General features: G+C 38.0%; 1 protein-coding gene across 3 annotated transcripts in view; it reads right to left on the bottom strand.

Moving 5' to 3' along the window:
- METTL25 (methyltransferase like 25) overlaps positions 1 to 19,462 on the bottom strand; it is a 125,452-nt gene that overhangs the window by 36,569 nt on the left and 69,421 nt on the right. For all 3 annotated transcript variants that reach the window (XM_055396598.2, XM_055396599.2, XM_055396595.2), the window contains exons 7-8: positions 11,684 to 11,713; positions 8,527 to 8,600 (exon numbers count right to left, since the gene is read on the bottom strand). In XM_055396598.2, coding sequence (XP_055252573.2) covers positions 8,527 to 8,600; positions 11,684 to 11,713 — 104 coding nt within the window. The remainder of the gene's footprint in view (positions 1 to 8,526; positions 8,601 to 11,683; positions 11,714 to 19,462) is intronic.

Raw genomic sequence — 19,462 nt, 5'->3', positions numbered from 1 at the left:
GACCGGGTAGAGCTGTTAACCATCACACCCTGCTGTGTCTCACCAAACTGCTTAGAGTCTTTAAAATAAACATGTGCATTCGAATCTTAAAACAGGACGATAGTACATGAAGCATTTACTTGGTCAAGAAATTCTTTTCTCTCAAAGTACTTTTATAGAATCATTGCTCTTCAGGACAATAATCTGAAGAATACTGTTATAGAGTAATCAGGATCTGATTTATCTTTCTTCAAGGGCATTGTTAAAATACTCTGGAGCCAGACTACAAGGTTCCATGACTTGTGAATGGAACCAGCCAAACAAAAATCATTTGAATTGGGAAATGATCAGAGACAGGTAAGTAAAACATGCAGTATATTGCGTGCAGCAGAAGAGCTCATGAGCAGCTGACGACATAGAGAGAAAGTGGATGTAAAATGTTAGAGAGGAGTGGTGGTGGGTGTCACAGAGCAGATGACTTTGAGTGAAGAACTGAAGGAGAGTCAGCTAGCCACATGGCTATCTGGCGATGATATGCATCAGAGAATGCATTACAGGGGAAGGCCTTAAAGTAGAGAGGGTTCCTGTCATTTCTAAGTAATAGCAAGGAAGGCAGTACAGGCAGAAATAAATGGGAAATTAGTAGAAATGAGATCAGAGAGATAAAGATAGCTCCACCATGTAAGGCTTTGTAGGTCATAGTGAAAATAATCAGCTTTACTTCCACGTGAATAAGAATCCATGGGAAGACTGTGAGGAAGATCTCACTCAAAACTATTAACAGGATCACAATTAACAGTATTAATTGTGTAGAGAATAGACTCAACAGGGCAAAAACAGAAGCAGGAAGAGCAAATAGGAGGTTATTATAATCATCCAAATGAGAGATGATGGTGGCTTAGACCGGGGTGGTGGCCCTGAGGATGGTAAGAAGTGGTAGAATTTTAGATATATTTAATGAGAGAGACTACGAAATTGCTGGACTAGATCGAGGCAGCAGAATTCCTGACCAGAACAACTAGAAGAACTGGACTATGGTGAGCTACAGTCCACAGGGTCGCAGAATCAGACACAACTTGAAGGAACAACAACGATTAGACTAACGATTTGAGATTCATCAGCATAGGACGGTATTGAAAGCCAGGCGATGTTATGAGATCACCTGGTTAGTGGGGATAGAAAAAAGCACTTTAACAATGAAAGGTTTCAAAGAGGAAGAGGAGTCAGCAAAATAAACTGGGGGAAAAAAAGAATGAAACGAAAAAAGCGACTATCTTAAGAGCGACTTTCTCTAGCCTAAGAGAAATAGTGTTTCCATAAAAAGTAGTAAACTGTGAGAAATACTGATGGCAGGCGAGGGAAGATGAAGAACTGACCACCGGATTTAGCCATATGGGGTCACTGTTGTTGTTCGGTCGCCAAGTCATGTCCGACTCTGCTGTCCCATGAACTGCAGCATGCCAGGCTTTCCTGTCCTTCTCTGTCTCCCGGAGCCTGCCCAAAATCATGTCCACTGAGTCAATGATGCTATCCACCCATCTCATTTTCTGTCAACCCATTCTCCTCCTGCCTTCAACTTTTCCCAGCATGTGATTCTTTTCCAATGAGTCAGCTCTTTGCATCAGGTGGCCAAAATATTAGAGTTTCAGCTACAGCATCAGAGTAATAAGGGTTGATTGCCTTTAGGATTGACTGGTTTGATCTCCTTGCAGTCCAAAGGACTCTCGCGAGTCTTCTCCAGCACCACAGTTGGAAAGCGTCAGTTCTTTGGCACTCAGCCATCTTTACGGTCTGATTCTAACATCTGTACATGACTACTGTGGGGTCACGAGTGATCCTAAAAAGGGGAGTTTGATGGAGTGATGGAAGTAAAGTCTGATTGGTATTCAAGCAAAAATGGGAAAGAAATTGGTAGCCCTTTCAAGGATTTTCCCAGTAAAGGAAAGAAGAGATATGAGATAGTAGTTGGAGGGGAAAATGGGTCCAAAGAGGATTTTCAGAATCAGTGTTCTTAACCATGATGATATACGACTTCATTAAGTAAAGCTAAAAACTGGCCACCAGGGCTCACTAGGTGGCAGAGGAGCAGACACAATAACTAATTGTACATTTAGATTGGATAAGAGCAATGAATCAAACAGATTAAGTACTATGGGGGAAGAGAGTGAGAAGAAGAGAAAGATACTAGAGATGCTTTCTAAACTGGGTTTTCAGGAAACCCTAGGATTTTCCTGCCAGAGGTCAGGGGAGGAAAGGATGACAGGAATGGAGAGGTGAAGATTTCAAGTAGGCAGAGGAGCTCCAAGAACACACATGAGGTGCAAAATTAATTGCACGGGAAATGAATAATCTGGTGTACAAATGATGTGCATGAGCAGCTGCTTGGGGTGCAGAGAAGGAAGAAAGGGGTGACTGAGGCTGGAAAGGACATCAGTGACACCGAAGAAACTGCCCTGAATGCCATAATAAGGATATTTTAGTTTTTGCGTATGAAGAAGAGGAATTATCAAACATATTGAAATAAGAAAAGTGACATGACTGTTTCTGAAAGATAAATGATGGGATTTGAAGAACAGACTGAAAGGGGGCCCTCTGTTAGAATAAGGCATGGTTAGCATGCTAAAAAGGAATGCACATTCTTTCTTTTAATAAAAGTGAATGCAGTAGATCTAATTAAAATTCTACTCAAGTGAATCCAACACCATCCACATGCTGTCCACAAAATGAAGAACATGGCTTACTTGTAGCATTTTCCAAAAAAGCAAAATCAGCGTAGGAAATTTTAAGAAAAGGTAAAGTAGAGATATACTAAATAAAAATAAGCAGAAAGTATAAAAATTCAGTTTCTCTATCATCACAAAATACTTATGAAATTATTTATCTTGTGCCTTTTATATGCTAATATACACTGAAAGACAAGGAACCTTTAAGTATTTTTAAGACTTATAAAATTTTTCTGAAAATGGAAATCCCTTAAGGAAGTACCAAAAATCTTCAAACTACTCTTCAATTTAAAAGATACTGACTTGCTAATTTGACCACACATTAGGGACTAAATAATTAATTTTGTGAGCCAGTGTTGATGATCTGGCTTTTCAAATATTTATCTGATTACTGTAAAATCATAATGAAAATTAAACTAATTCATAATTACAGGCATCAGAAATGATGTATTTTGTATACAGCAGTTTACAGTACTCAGTATGAAAGAGAATTGCAAAGTATACACATCTATTTCTTTGTCCTCTTTTGAAGTGTTCTGAAGGATTTTTAATGCCATGAAATGCTTTCTTTGGCATTTTATTCCCTTAGAGAGTTTCCAGATAAGGACTAATTATAACATCTTAAAAATTATACAAATTATTGAGTTTTAACATAAATGTTAATTGCTAAGTCACAATTACAATCAACAAAGATACCCTGTTAATTTAAGTTCATGAGAAAAGTTTACTTCTAATATAAACAATTATACTTAAAGAACTTTCAGAACAATGTTTCAAGTATTCTGAAGTGGGATATCACTTGAAGACAATATATTTTAGTTAGCAAGGAAAAGTAAACAAAATGCAAAAGAAATTATTAAGTGATCTTATTTCTATCTTCAGTACTCTTGCTGGCTAGAGATTCCAATCAAGGTAACCTTGTTACATTGCTAATACAAGGAGACCTATAACTCAACTCATATTAAAAATATCCCAAAGAATTTACAAGGAGACCTGTAACTCAGCTTGTATTAAACATATTCCAAAGAGAAGCATGGGATAGTGAAAACATTTGTAGACTACAAATTTGGTCCCTAGTCCTGGTTCTTTTAAGCTGTAGGACTTAAGACAAGCTTTTAACCACTTTATCTTAATTTTCCTTATTACTATAATGAGGTGATTGCAATAGATACTAGGGGTATAATATCTAGCTCAACTAACCCTGAGGTGTGGCCTGAAACGAGATTATAATTTTATTGCTACTGCATAAAAACAAGGATTGAAAAAACACAGTGTGTATGTCAATAAAATGAACCCCTGAGCAATACCAAAGCCAAGAAACAGAACATTACCAGCCTTTAGAAACCCTACGATCCGCTCGCCTTCCGCACCTCCTCGCTCTGTACACTCAGCTGCCCTCCTTCCCGCAGGATGCTACACCACTGAACAAGGCTTGTGTTTATCACTGCTATGCTTCTCTTGATTGCTTACCACAGATTTATCCTCCTGCATAATCATACAGTTGTGCTTGTTTCCAAATTATAAGAATGGATCCATCCTACAGGGATTTTTCTATAACATTTACATTTACAACATTCATTCACTTTGATGCATGTAGTTGTAACTCATACATTTTCACTAAGGCACAGTACTCTACTACAGTTTATCCATTCTATTACTGAAATTTTTGTTCATTTTATTCATTCTGTTTAGACTACTGCTCTTATAAACACTGCTACTATTGATCATTCTTCTGCTGTTGCTGTTGCTTTATTCTATTTATTTTCTTAAATTTGGTCACACTGGACAGTTTGTGAGATCTTAAATCCCTGATTGAATCAAGGATTGAACCCAGGCCCCGGCAGTGAAAGCACTAAACCTTAACTGCTGGACTGCCAGGGAGTTTGCCTTTTGTGTATCTAAGAGATGGCATCTGGGGAAAAATGAAAACCTAAAGCTGAGCTCATTTCTCTTGGTTTCCATCTTCTCCTAAATATCTGATAATTTTTAATTTCCTTGCTAGTATGTGATGTTCACCAGCCAATTAAAAACAAATTTGAATACACACATACATACAAACACACATACTTGTATACATTCAACACACACACGCATATGTACACATCTCAGCAGTTTCAGCTTTTCTTAGATGGCGCTTTAGCTCTAATTACTTAGTCTGCTATTCTTGGATGTGGGTTTCTCTTATTTTCATTGGTTTTTGCATATGCCATCCTGACTAGATTATGAAAGACTCCTATGTGGATACTAGATTCATAATATGCATTCAGAACTTGATAGACTGCCTGCCACACAGTAAATAATCCCTGTGTTAAAAAATGTAACAAGTTCAAGTCTTGGCAACTTATTAGAATGTGTGGCTTGACACTGGGAAAAGAAAATAAGCAAACATCATTTTAAGATTCCTAAAGATTGATAATGGCTAGAATGAGATGGCTGGATGGCATCACTGACTCTGTGGACATGAGTTTGAGTGTACTCCGGGAGTTGGTGATGGACAGGGAGGCCTGGCGTGCTGTGATTCATGGGGTCGCGGAGAGTCGGACACGACTGAGCGACTGAACTGAACTGAACTGATGTCATTCCCCAGAAAGGACAAGAGAAGTCAAAGGACAGAAGAAACAGCAATAGAATGGGGGTGAAGCTGACTTTGTTTTTTGGCTATGGCTGAATCTGGTATATTTTTAAGGTACTTAAGTGAAGCTATTAGAGTTAAATTGAGAAATGTAGATTGGAACTTCAGAAAAGAGGTATGAGCTGGATACATGATGTAAGTTATCTCTTGTTACAGTAATTGCTAAGAGAAAGAAGAAATATAAAGAGACAGCAACTGAGCATAAAACACTAGAGAATTTCTAGAAACACCAAGGGGCTAAGTAAGAATAACATTTAAAGAAGACAGATGAGTGTTGAGAGTAGGAAGAGGAAACTTAGGGAAATGTAGCTTAATGGAAGATAATGAGGAAGGCAGTCTGGCAAGAGCAATTATTGCATGATCAAATGTGGCTGAAAGGTTAATAAAGGTCTGGAATGAAAAAAGTCTTATAATAAATAACATGTATTGAGTAATCAAGGCAGGCAAGAATGTGGAGGGTTGGAGAGATTTGAATTTTTATGCAAGAAGAAAGGTTTAGGAAAGAGTTTAGATGATTTTAAGCAGGCATTAAGAGAGCAACAGAACAATAAACACACTAATGAATAGATCTGGGGGCTTAAAGGAAGGCAAGCAGTCCATATGTGAGTGAACATGAATTTGCACAATTTTGTGACTTTTGCCAACAAGGATAACATCTTGGGGTGAGAAAGAAATCAGTTTTCTAGAAAGAGAAAGGAATTAAGTTAACAGGAAACCATGAGAAATTCATTTCTAGACATTTTGAAGATTAATATTTGGAAAAGAGAATGGATAGTGGGATACAGATTTGGGAGTTAACTACATAGAAATGACAATTAAAATCAATGGCATATGTAGATATTTACATGTCGTAATGTTTTTAGTTTTTTTAAAAAAGACTATTTTTCTTAGAGAAATTATCAGTTCAGTTCAGTTCAGTTGCTCAGTCGTGTCCGACTCTCCACGACCCCATGAATCACAGCACGCCAGGCCTCCCTGTCCATCACCAACTCCCGGAGTACACTCAAACTCATGTCCACAGAGTCGGTGATGCCATCCAGCCATCTCATTCTCCGTCGTCCCCTTCTCCTCCCGCCCCCAACCTTTCCTAGCATCAGAGTCTTTTCCAGTGAGTCAACTCGTTGCATGAGGTGGCCAAAGTATTGCAGTTTCAGCTTTAGCATCAGTCCCTCCAATGAACATCCAGGATTGATCTCCTTTAGAATGGACTGGTTGGATCTCCTTGCAGTATAAGGGACTCTCAAGAGTCTTCTCCAACACCACAGTTCAAAAGCATCGATTCTTCGGCGATCAGCTTTCTTCACAGTCCAACTCTCACATCCATACATGACCACGGGAAAAACCATTGCCTTGACTAGACGGACCTTGGTTGGCAAAGTAATGTCTCTGCTTTTTAATATACTATCAAGGTTGGTCATAACTTTCCTTCCAAGGAGCAAGTGTCTTTTAATTTCATGGCTGCAATCAGAATCTGCAGTGATTTTGGAGCCCAAAAAATAAAGTCTGACACTGTTTCCACTGTTTTTCCATCTATTTCCCATGAAGTGATGGGACCAGATGCCATGATCTTTGTTTTCTGAATGTGGAGCTTCAAGCCAACCTTTTCACTCTCCTCTTTCACTTTCATCAGGAGGCTTTTGAGTTCCTCTTCACTTTCTGCCATAAGGGTAGTGTCATCTGCATATCTGAGGTTATTGATATTTCTCCCAGCAATCTTGATTCCAGCTTGTGCTTCTTCCAGCCCAGCGTTCCTTTTGATGTACTCTGCATATCAGTTAAATAAGCAAGGTGACAATATACAACCTTGACGTACACCTTTTCCTATTTGGAACCAGTCTGTTGTTCCACGTCCAGTTCTAACTGTTGCTTCCTGACCTGCATACAGGTTTCTCAAGAGGCAGGTCAGGTGGTCTGGGATTCCCATCTCTTTCAGAATGTTCCACAGTTTATTGTGATCAACACAGTCAAAGGCTTTGGCATAGAAATTATACCTAATCTGAAAATATTAATGGCTTCCATTCCTATTAATGAGTTTGGATTTGTTTTTGAGAACTTGAAAACTATCCTATTTTAATTTTAAGAATAATTCTATTATAACCAAATGGCAATAAGAATCCTAAAATTATAACTAGTAGGAAGAAACTCATGAAACCCAAAGGGATTGCATATATATGTTTGAATATAGCAGTTGTTAAGGAAGAAGGCAATGGCACCCCACTCCAGCACTCTTGCCTGGAAAATCCCATGGACGGAGGAGCCTGGTGGGCTGCAGTCCATGGGGTCGCTAAGAGTCGGACACGACTGAGCGACTTCACTTTCACTTTTCACTTTCATGCATTGGAGAAGGAAATGGCAATCCACTCCAGGGTTCTTGCCTGGAGAATCCCAGGGACAGTGGAGCCTGGTGGGCTGCCATCTATGGGGTCGCACAGAGTCGGACATGACTGAAGTGACTTAGCAGCAGCAGCAGCAGCAGTTGTTAAACCACTATTATGAAAAACTCTCCTAACCCTTGCCTTTGTGTATAGGCAGTTATTATCTGGGGAAAACAGAAACAAAACAAAATATATGCAGGGCTACTATTTTATCAGTAGAGACATGGCCACAATGGCTGTTTACAATTGATATCTGTTCTAATTGCTTAAGTTTCATGCTCCAGTGGTTGTGAAACTTTTAAGATATAACCTCTGCTCATATTTGGGTTTCCCAGGTGGTGCAGTGGTAAAGAATCTGCCTGCCAATGCAGTAGACAGAAGAGATGCAGATTCAATCCCGGGGTTGGGAAGATCCCCTGGAATAGGAAATGGCAACCAATCCAGTATTCTTGCCTCCACCATGGAGGAGCCTGGTGGCCTATATAGTCCATGGGGGTCACAGAAGAGTCGGACATGACTGAGCACTGACACACACATACACACACACCTGCTCATATTATATTCACTGAATTACGAATAGATAACATTTCAATAATTCTCACACTCTAAAGCACGTTTTACATATATAACCATATATAACTTTATCATCATAACAACCTTTCAGTACAAAAGGGAATCAGTAGAAGTTTTATTTCATGCTCAAATTCAAAGCTTCTTCTGCTAATAACACTGACCCTAAATAAATTCACCTGAAAATGAACAGTCACTTCACTTACAACACAGGGTAGTTACTATTATTGAAAAGAAATCATCATACCATTTGGTGATGCCATAACACTCTTTAATAATATCCTGGAGTATGGCACGATAGAAGAGGGACTCAGTAGGCAGCTGAAAAGAAAGCAGATACATATGAGCACAAGAAACAAGTAAAAAACAGAAATCAAATCAATGCTTGAGAGTCGGGACCATAAGTGAATGTTAGAAACCTGAGTTTGTTGTTTATGAACATAGAGGATAACATGATAACTTTTCTACTCTAAATAAAATGTACCTGGAGGCTAATTCTCAAAGAAAATAGAAGAAACTATAAAAGAAGCAGTAGTGAATGAAGTAGAAAAGGAATAATCAAAGAAAAATGAGCTAACATCCCAAATGAAGTGCTTATCATTTAAAAACGTAGAAATAAACTTTCACAACTGCATCAGCACTGTACAAGAGAGAAGCAGGATATATTTTCTATTTGATAGTTTCTGATCTTGAGTAATTCTTTTCTGCAGTACCTACAATCTCTATTATCTGTCCCCCATTCCCCTCAAATCCTTTCAGTTCTCTCACAGAAATGTTGAAATCCCTTTTCATATATTAAAACCTACTGATATTGTTCTACTAAAATGCAAGACATCCTGGGAAATAGTTAATGAAGTGAAATATTAGAATTATAAATGGTTTACAAAATTAATTTTTTATTTGATTAGTTTATAATAGATAGGAACTTCAATTTTATGTAAATTTTATATAAAACTAAAAATATTGAAGCTGTTGTTTGAGCTGAGGAAGCCTGGCTCTGATGTCCCACTACCAAGCCATGATGCTATTTTGCTTCTTGCACATTTTGGCAAAGATGGGGTGTCATCAATTTTTTTATTATACACTTTTATGTAGGAAAGCTGAGAAGAAACTCTTAAAAAATAAAGCTCTTCTTTCCCATACCTTTTTGAAAAATTATATAAAATGATATTCAGATAACTTAGAAATACATGCACATTTGTTATTAAAAACTGACTATAGAAAGGCCACCAAAAAGACCAAGAAACATACTTTAAGCAACAGAACATACAAAAACGGAATGCACAGAGGAATGCAAACAGGACAGAATAAATCATTCCCCAGTAACCCTGAGTAAATAAGAACGTCACAGCTGTTTCCTAAGAGAAAGGAGAGAGTTATGGAGTGCCTTCGAATGCGCACTCCTGGAATAACCAGGACTATCCATCCTGGTAAACACAGATGGGGGTAAGTGGGAAGGAAGTCAACATCTTCTGAGCAGCCTGTGCCTGACCACTCCAGGAAAAAGCTGGATGTGCCTCAGAGTTTACTTTCTTTCCTCTGCAAATGATAAATCAACTTAACACTTTAATGAATTTTAAAATGAGAGGGAGGAGACACCCTTAAAGGATATATATGTATATTAAGACATACATGTTATAGATCTAGTGGAGAGGGCACTAAGCTGGGAAAACTCTACAATTAATTGAGCTAGAATGTACTATTAAACCTGTGCTGTGCATCATGTTCTCATGTAAGTTTGGGGAATACTTAACTCACAAGATGGACTGTAAACATGAGCAAGCACTTGGGCAACTGAAGAGCGGAGCACAAATGCATTGGGGCATTATTATGATTAATGCTCTTTCCTCTTCCAGACCCCTAAGGAACCACTATCTTGATCTGTACTATAGTCAAGAGCTTGGGCTCCAGAGTCAGAGATTCAAATCTCACTGTTCACTACTTAACAGTGTTTTTGTGTGTATTGTGAGATAACAGTGCCCACCTTAGAGGCCACATATGGGGCACTTTAATTGATAAAGCAAACTTTGAACTGAACTTTGGTAAGCACTCTATGAAACTAAGCTTTAATTTTCAAGATCATAATTAATCACCTAAAACAGTAACAAGAGTTGACATGTATTGAACACTTACTATGTGACATTGTTTTACACATTTTACATCTTTCACTTATTTAATCCTCACAAAAGCTTTATGAGAAAGGTATTATTATTACTCTTAGTTTTATGATTGTTATTATTTGTATTTTACAGATAAAGAAATTAACCTGTGGAGAAATCATGATGTGTCCCCAGCTCACTGAGCCAGTAGCTGATGTAAGACAGGATGCAAACCAGCAGTCAGAGACTACAGCCTACATGCTTAAAGTATGCTTGAATGTCTTAAAAAGTCAGTTCTGTCACTTTTTATGTAGCTACAATCAATATTTTTTAAACTGTGCTCAGTGGCGTCCAACTCTTTGTAGCCCCATGGACTGTAGCCCACCAGGTTCCTCTGTCCATAGAATTTTCCAGTCTAGAATACTGGATATGGGTTGCCAATTCCTCCTCCAGGGGATCTTCCCAACTCAGGGATCGAACCTGAGTCTCTAGTGCCTCCTGCATTGGCAGGCGGATTCTTTACCACCAGTGCCACCTGGGAAGCCCCTACTTTTTAAAAAAAATCCACACAAAGTTCTTAGCATTGTGTCTGACCCAAAGTAAGCACTCAGTAAATGATACTTGTTACTACTATTATATATAAATATTAAAATTGACATATTAATACTCTGAAAAGAAGTTAAAAAGAAATCTCTAAAATTTAGGTCTAGTAAGAAAATTTTGTGATAAATTTAAAAGGAACTTTTAAAAAAACATTAAAAATATTAAAACATTTCATAAATCATAAGGTAGAAGATAAAGCAATTACACTGAATACATTTAACATCTGTTTATATATAAAAACTCATTTGGTTGTTGCAACTAATGAAGTCAATAAAAAAAGAAAAAAAAAAGAACCAAATAAAATGTGTGCTTTGAACCATAGTTAAAAAATAAGTTGAATGCTATATCTTGTTTATCTTTGCTTGAACTAAGCCCATAAAAGGTTGATAGTCAGCAACAACATTCTTCAGAAATATTTATAGACTGTTTAACAGAATATGAAGCAATGAGACCCTAGTATAAGAGTATAACGTAGAAATTTTCCTAAAAGCTTTATTTTCTTTTCCTGAGAGTTCAATTCTCTTTTATAATAAAGTAAACTTACAGAAAACATGTAAGTTTGAATATGAAGAGGAGACAAGAATAGGGAGTATTTATTAAAATCCATCAGGTTTTAGGTTCACCAGCAGGTCACATATGAAGAGCACTTTGAGAAAACCTATCACTTCCATCAGCTGGATTAGAGTAAACACTCTCACTTACCCCTTGGCCAACTGCAACCCGCTCCAGAGCCTTGAAGGAGAAAAAAATAAGACAAAGATAGTTGATATGTTTAGTCTTATCTTATAAGACTTATAAACACATTATATGAGGGCTTGTAAAAGTGACATTTAACGAGATTAATTAACTGATAACACAATAGTTTATACCTTAGAAGTGTTAATATCATGAAGGAATGTTAACGGGTACACTTGTATAATTTAGGGCTGCTATATGCATGTGTGCCATGTACACAAACACATACACACAGAAACTGTATACACTCTTTGAATTTAGAAGGAATTAGAAAACAGGGAAGATATAAAATGACACATTCTTGGCTCTCTTTTATTGTAGCTAAAATACAAAGCTATTATCATATATATATAATAAACAATTTATATGTTACTTTTTAATTTTCTTCCAATTTTGAAAAAACATATAATCTTATCTTTTATTAAATAAAATTATATTGAACAAATTATGGTTGAAATCTTAGCTTACAAAAGTACATGCTTTTGGTCTGCATGGTCTACAAATTCAAATCAAATTCACATATGATCAAGTCACTTTAAGAGAAAGTAATACATATTTTTACAATTTTACACGTAGTTGGTTTTACACTTATATTTATTTAAAATACAAAATATTTTTATAAAACATTTCCTACTATTTCTAATAAATACTCATAATACAATATACATGAAAGATGTGTTATAATTTAAATATGGAATAGAGCCTTCTGAAACTTTCAGTTTTTTTAGAAACATACATTTCCACACTTACATTGTTTTATAACTGAATTGCATGATAATATTTTAACTAAAATTTTATTTTTAAAGCTTTATTAGAATATATTTCAAACATAAAGTAGTAAAATGGAACAGATTTGCATACACTTCCTAATTCAAAGTACTCATATTTGCTTCAGATGCCTATGTCTTCTTAAATATTACTTTTTCGATATAGCTGAATCATGTCCTTTTAAAGCTGAAAGAAAATTTACAGATTATCCGAAGTGCAATTTTTGCAGATGCACAAGGTCACTGACAATGAAAGGAACTTGCAACAAGTTGCACAGTTAGTTAGCAGGTGAGTAGGAATTAAAAACTTGCTTTCCAAATCCCAATTTACTTTTCATGATCTCATGTCATGAAGATTTAGTGGGAAAATGAGCTCGTGTTATGGAAGTCTGCTTCACAGAAATTGTTTGAAGAAAAAAATGGAACTTTTCCATTGACTTCAAGGATACCTTCACTGAATATCAAGAGCAAGAGTGTTATGAATACAGAAGATGATTATTAAATAATAAACTTTTTATTTTATATTGGGAGTATAGACAATTCCCTGTAGCTAAGATGGTAAAGAATCTGCCTGTATTGCAGGAGACCTGGGTTTGATCCCTGGGTCGGGAAGATTCCCTGGAGAAGGGAATGGTAACCCATTCCAGTATTCTTCCCTGGAGAAATTCATGGATAGTGGGAGCCTGGTGGGCTATGGTCCTTGGGATTGAAAAGAGTCAGTCAGACATGACTGAGTGACTAATGTTATAGCCAATTAATAATACTGTGATAGATAAGTTTTTAATAATATATTATTTGGTGTCAATACAAATATCATATAACACAGGGCTACTTTTGTTATGTGTTGTTGATGAGTATATTTTAGAAAACCAAATGTTAACTTTTGATTACATGATGATAAAAGAAAAACAGGTAGGTGATAAACAGTTTCTTACAAATATTAATAATTTTTCTTGGCCAATAAATATAGATGATGAGAGAATATACTAAGTGTTCATTTCATACTAATATAAAATATTTTGAAATTTTATCAGTCTAAAAGTATGCTGATAAGATTTGAGTTCAGTTCAGTTCAGTTCAGTCGCTCAGTCATGTCCGACTCTCCGCAACCCCATGAATCACAGCACGCCAGACCTCCCTGTCCACCACCAACTCCCGGAGTTTGCCCAAACTCATATCCACAGAGTCGGTGATGCCATCTAGCCATCTCATTCTCCGTCGTCCCCTTCTCCTCCCACCCCTAACCTTTCCCAGCATCAGAGTCTTTTCCAGTGAGTCAACTCGTTGCATGAGGTGACCAAAGTATTGGAGTTTCAGCCTCAGCATCAGTCCTTCCAATGAACACCCAGGACTGATCTCCTTTAGAATGGACTGGTTGGATCTCCTTGCAGTCCAAGGGACTCTCAAGAGTCTTCTCCAACACCACACAGTTCAAAAGCATCAATTCTTCGGCGATCAGCTTTCTTCACAGTCCAACTCTCACATCCATACATGACCACGGGAAAAACCATAGCCTTCACTAGACGGACCTTGGTTGGCAAAGCAATGTCTCTGCTTTTTAATATACTATCAAGGTTGGTCATAACTTTCCTTCCAAGGAGTAAGCGTCTTTTAATTTCATGGCTGCAATCAGCATCTGCAGTGATTTTGGAGCTCCCCAAAATGAAGTCTGACACTGTTTCCACTGTTTTTCCATCTATTTCCCATGAAGTGATGGGACCAGATGCCATGATCTTTGTTTTCTGAATGTTGAGCTTCAAGCCAACCTTTTCACTCTCCTCTTTCATTTTCATCAAGAGGCTTTTGAGTTACTCTTCACTTTCTGCCATAAGGATAGTGTCATCTGCATATCTGAGGTTACTGACATTTCTCCCGGCAATCTTGATCCAGCTTGTGCTTCTTCCAGCCCAGCATTCCTCATGATGTACTCTGCATATCAGTTAAATAAGCAAGGTGACAATATACAGCCTTGACGTACTCCTTTCCTATTTGGAACCAGTCTGTTGTTCCATGTCCAGTTCTAACTGTTGCTTCCTGACCTGCATACAGGTTTCTCAAGAGACAGGTCAGGTGGTCTGGTATTCCCATCTCTTTCAGAATGTTCCACAGTTTATTGTGATCCACACAGTCAAAGGCTTTGACATAGTCAATGAAGCAGAAATAGATGTTTTTCTGGAACTCTCTCGCTTTCTCCATGAGCCAGCGGATGTTGGCAATTTGATCTCTGGTGCCTCTGCCTTTTCTAAAACCTGCTTGAACATCTGGGAGTTCACAGTTCACATACTGCTGAAGCCTGGCTTGGAGAATTTTGAGCATGACTTTACTAGCGTGTGAGATGAGTTCAATTGTGCGGTAGTTTGAGCATTCTTTGGCATTGCCTTTCTTTGGGATTGGAATGAAGACTGACCTCTTCCAGTCCTGTGGCCACTGCTGAGTTTTCCAAATCTGCTGGCATATTGAGTGCAGCACTTTCACAGCATCATCTTTCAAGACTTGAAATAGCTCAACTGGAATTCCATCACCTCCAGTAGCTTTGTTGGTAGTGATGCTTTCTAAGGCCCACTTGACTTCACATTCCAAGATGTCTGGCTCTAGGTCAGTGATCACGTTATTGTGACTATCTTGGTCGTGAAGATCTTTTTCGTACAGTTCTGTGTATTCTTGCCACCTCTTCTTAATATCTTCTGCTTCTGTTAGGTCCATACCATTTCTGTCCTTTATCGAGCCCATCTTTGCAAGAAATGTTCCCTTGGAATCTCTAATTTTCTTGAGGAGGTCTCTTGTTTTTCCTATTCTGTTGTTTTCCTCTATTTCTTTGCATTGATCACTGAGGAAGGCTTTCTTATCTCTCCTTGCTATTCTTTGGAACTCTGCATTCAGATGCTCATATCTTTCCTTTTCTCCTTTGCCTTTCACTTCTCTTCTTTTCACAGCTATTTGTAAGGCCTCCTCAGACAGCCATTTCGCTCTTTTGCATTTCTTTTCCATGGGGATGGTCTTGGTCCCTGTCTCCTCTACAATGTCAAGAACCTCTGTCCAGAGTTCATCAGGCACTCTATCTATCAGATCTAGTCCCTTAAATCTATTTCTCACTTCCATGTATAATCATAAGGGATTTGACTTAGGTCATATCTGAATGCTCTAGTGGTTTTCCCTACTTTCTTCAATTTAAGTCTGAATTTGGCAATAAGGAGTTCATGATCAGAACCACAGTCAGCTCCTGGTCTTGTTTTTCCTTAACTGTATAGAGCTTCTCCATCTTTGGCTGGAAAGAATATAATCAATCTGATTTCGGTGTTGACCATCTGGTGATGTCCATGTGTAGAGTCTTCTCTTGTGTTGTTGGAAGAGGGTGTTTGCTATGACCAGTGCGTTCTCTTGACAAAACTCTATCAGCCTTTGCCCTGCTTCATTTCGTGCTCCAAGGCCAAATTTGCCTGTTACTCCAGGTGTTTCTTGACTTCCAACTTTTGCGTTCCAGTCCCCTATAATGAAAAGGACATCTTTTTTGGGTGTTAGTTCTAAAAGGTCTTGTAGGTCTTCATAGAACCGTTCAACTTCGGCTTCTTCAGCGTTACTGGTTGGGGCATAGGCCTGGATTACTGTAACATTGAATGGTTTGCCTTGGAAATGAACAGAAATCATTCTGTCTTTTTTAAGATTGCATCCAAGTACTGCATTTCGGACTCTTTTGTTGACCATGATGGCTACTTCATTTCTTCTAAGGGATTCCTGCCCACAGTAATAGATATAATGGTCATCTGAGTTAAATTCACCCATTCCAGTCCATTTTAATTCGCTGATAAGATTACACTAATATAATTCATTTACCCCCCCGCCCCTGTTAGTACCCTTAACAATTCATCTGAAAGTGTTACCAGAAAGATACCTCTCTCTTTGTCTCACTCTCTCAATCCTTTAAGCTCTGAATATTTGTAGAAAAGGTGAGTTATGAAGAAAAAGGCAATGAAACAAGAAACACGAAAAATATGTTCCTTAGACTTTCTAAGATTAGTCAATAAAAGAAATACACGTGAGCAAAGAGAAGGACAGAGCTAGAAGGAAAGGGGCATTCCATAAGAAGCTGACATTAGTCAGGCAAAGTGGCTGATAAATTCTTTATTTTGGAATTTACTTTTCAAAAACCTTCTTTATGGTTTGTTGAATGTTTCAGTTCAGTTCAGTTCCGTCGCTCAGTTGTGTCCGACTCTTTGCAACCCCATGAATCACAACACGCCAGACCTCCCTGTCCATCACCAACTCCCGGAGTTCACTCAAACTCATGTCCATCGAGCTGGTGATGCCATCCAGCCATCTCATTCTCTATCGTCCCCTTCTCCTCCCGCTCCCAATCCTTCCCAGCATCAGAGTCTTTTCCAGTGAGTCAACTCTTCACATGAGGTGGCCAAAGTATTGGAGTTTCAGCTTTAGCATCAGTCCTTCCAATGAACACTCAGGATTGATCTCCTTTAGAATGGACTGGTTGGATCTCCTTGCAGTCTAAGGGACTCTCAAGAGTCTTCTCCAACACCACAGTTCAAAAGCATCAATTCTTCGGCGATCAGCCTTCTTCACAGTCCAACTCTCACATCAATACATGACCACAGGAAAAACCATAGCCTTGACTAGACGGACCTTGGTTGGCAAAGTAATGTCTCTGCTTTTTAATATACTATCTAGGTTGGTCATAACTTTCCTTCCAAGGAGTAAGCGTCTTTTAATTTCATGGCTGCAATCAGCATCCGCAGTGATTTTGGAGCCCCAAAAAATAAAGTCTGACACTGTTTCCACTGTTTTCCCATCTATTTCCCATGAAGTGATGGGACCAGATGCCATCATCTTTGTTTTCTGAATGTTAAGCTTCAAGCCAACCTTTTCACTCTCCTCTTTCATTTTCATCAAGAGGCTTGAGTTCCTCTTCACTTCCTGCCATAAGGGTGGTGTCATCTGCATATCTGAGGTTATTGATATTTCTCCTGGCAATCTTGATTCCAGCTTGTGCTTCTTCCAGCCCAGCGTTCCTCATGATGTACTCTGCATATAAGCTAAATAAGCAGGGTGACAATATACAGCCTTGACATACTCCTTTTCCTATTTGGAACCAGTCTGTTGTTCCATGTACAGTTCTGACTGTTGCTTCCTGACCTGCATACAGGTTGAATGTTTAGTTTATAGCAAACAGCTCTGTTTTGTTAATATACTATATTCTTTTATCTTTCTAAGGGATAGTAATTGTTATTATATATTATTTTGGATAGTATCTCTTTTTATTTTGGATCGTTTTCTCCAAGTTGATTCTTTCCTATTTGTTTATCTGATCTCTATTCTTTCCTGTTAGACGTTCTTAGACAGCTAATGATTCTTGGCTGTCTGCTGATAATTAAAATGTGGGTATCATAAACTTAAATGGAAGCACTGTGCTTATGAGAGGACTATTAATTGCAGACGTCACCACAAAGGTCCTATTTTATTGTGAAATTTCTAATGCCAGTATCTTCAGACTTTTTCTTAGGCTAGTCAGACTCCCTACAAAAAGACTATTTCAGCAAACTAAAATGGACAGGAATGGGCCAATTTAATCCAGATGACCATTATATCTACTTCTGTGGGCAAGTATCCCATAGAAGAAATGGAGTACCCCTCATAATCAACAAAAGAGTCTGAAATACAGTACTTGGTTACAACCTCAAAAATGACAGAATGATCTTGGTTCGTTTCCAAGGCAAGCCATTCAGGACCACAGTAATCCAAGTCTATGTCCCAACCACGGATGCCAAAGAAGTTTATCCATTCTATGAAGATCTAGAAGACTTCCTAGAACTAACACCTAAAAAAGATGTTCTATTCATCACTGGGGATTGGAATGCAAAAGTAGGAAGTCAAGATATACCTTGAGTAACAGGCAAGTTTGGCCTTGGAGAACAAAATGAATTAGGGCAAAGGTTAACTGAATTCTGCCAAGAGAATGCACTTGTCATAGCAAATACCGTTTTTCAACAACATAAGAGACGACTTTACCCATGGACATCATCAAATGGTCAATACTGAAATCAAACTGATCACATTCTTCGTAGCGGAAGATGGAGAAGCTGTATACAGTCAGCAAAAACAAGACCTGGAGCTGACTGTGGCTCAGATCATCAACTTCTCATAGCAAAATTCAGGCTTAAACTAAAGAAAACCAGGAAAAACACTAGGCCAGCCAGGTATGACTTAAATCAAATCCCATGTGAATTTGCAGTAGAGGTAATGAATAAATTCAAGGGACCAGATCTAGTTAACACTGTGCTTGAAGAACTATGGACAGAGGTCTGTAATACTGTATAGGAGGCAGCAAACAAAATCATTCCAAAGAAAAAGAAGAGCAAGAAGGCAAAGTGGTTATCTGCGGAGGCTTTACAAATAGCTGAAGAACGAAGAGATGTGAAAAGCAAGGGAGAGAGAGAAAGGTACATCCAATTAAACGTAGAGTTCCAAAAAATAGCCAGAAGAAACAAGAAGGTCTTTTTCAATGAACAATGCTTAATAATACAAGAAAACAACAAAAGGGGAAAGACTAGCGATCTCTTCAGGAAAACTGGAAACATCATGGGAGTATTCCACCCAAAGATGGACACAATAAAGGATAAAAATGGTAGAGACCTAGTAGATGGTGAAGATATCAAGAAGAGATGTAAAGAATACATGGAAGAACTGTATAAAAAAAGATCTTAATGAAACGGATTACTACAATGGTTTGGTTAATCACCCAGAGTCAGATATTCTAGAGAGTGAAGTCAAGTGGGCCTTAAGAAGCATTGTTGTTAATAAAGCTAGTGAATGTGATGAAATTCCATTAGAACTATTCAAATCCCAAAAGGATGATTCCATCAAGGTTTTACATTCACTATGTCAGCAACTCTGAAAGACCCAGCAGTGGCCACAGGACTGGAAAATAGTCAATCCTAATGCCTCGTGGCTCAGAGGTTAAAGCGTCTGC

This window comes from Moschus berezovskii, chromosome 6 (genome assembly GCF_049115385.1).
Source record: "Moschus berezovskii isolate FMDL1 chromosome 6, NW_MosBer_1.0, whole genome shotgun sequence".
NCBI lineage: Eukaryota > Metazoa > Chordata > Mammalia > Artiodactyla > Moschidae > Moschus > Moschus berezovskii.
This window is presented reverse-complemented; position numbering and strand designations above follow the sequence as displayed.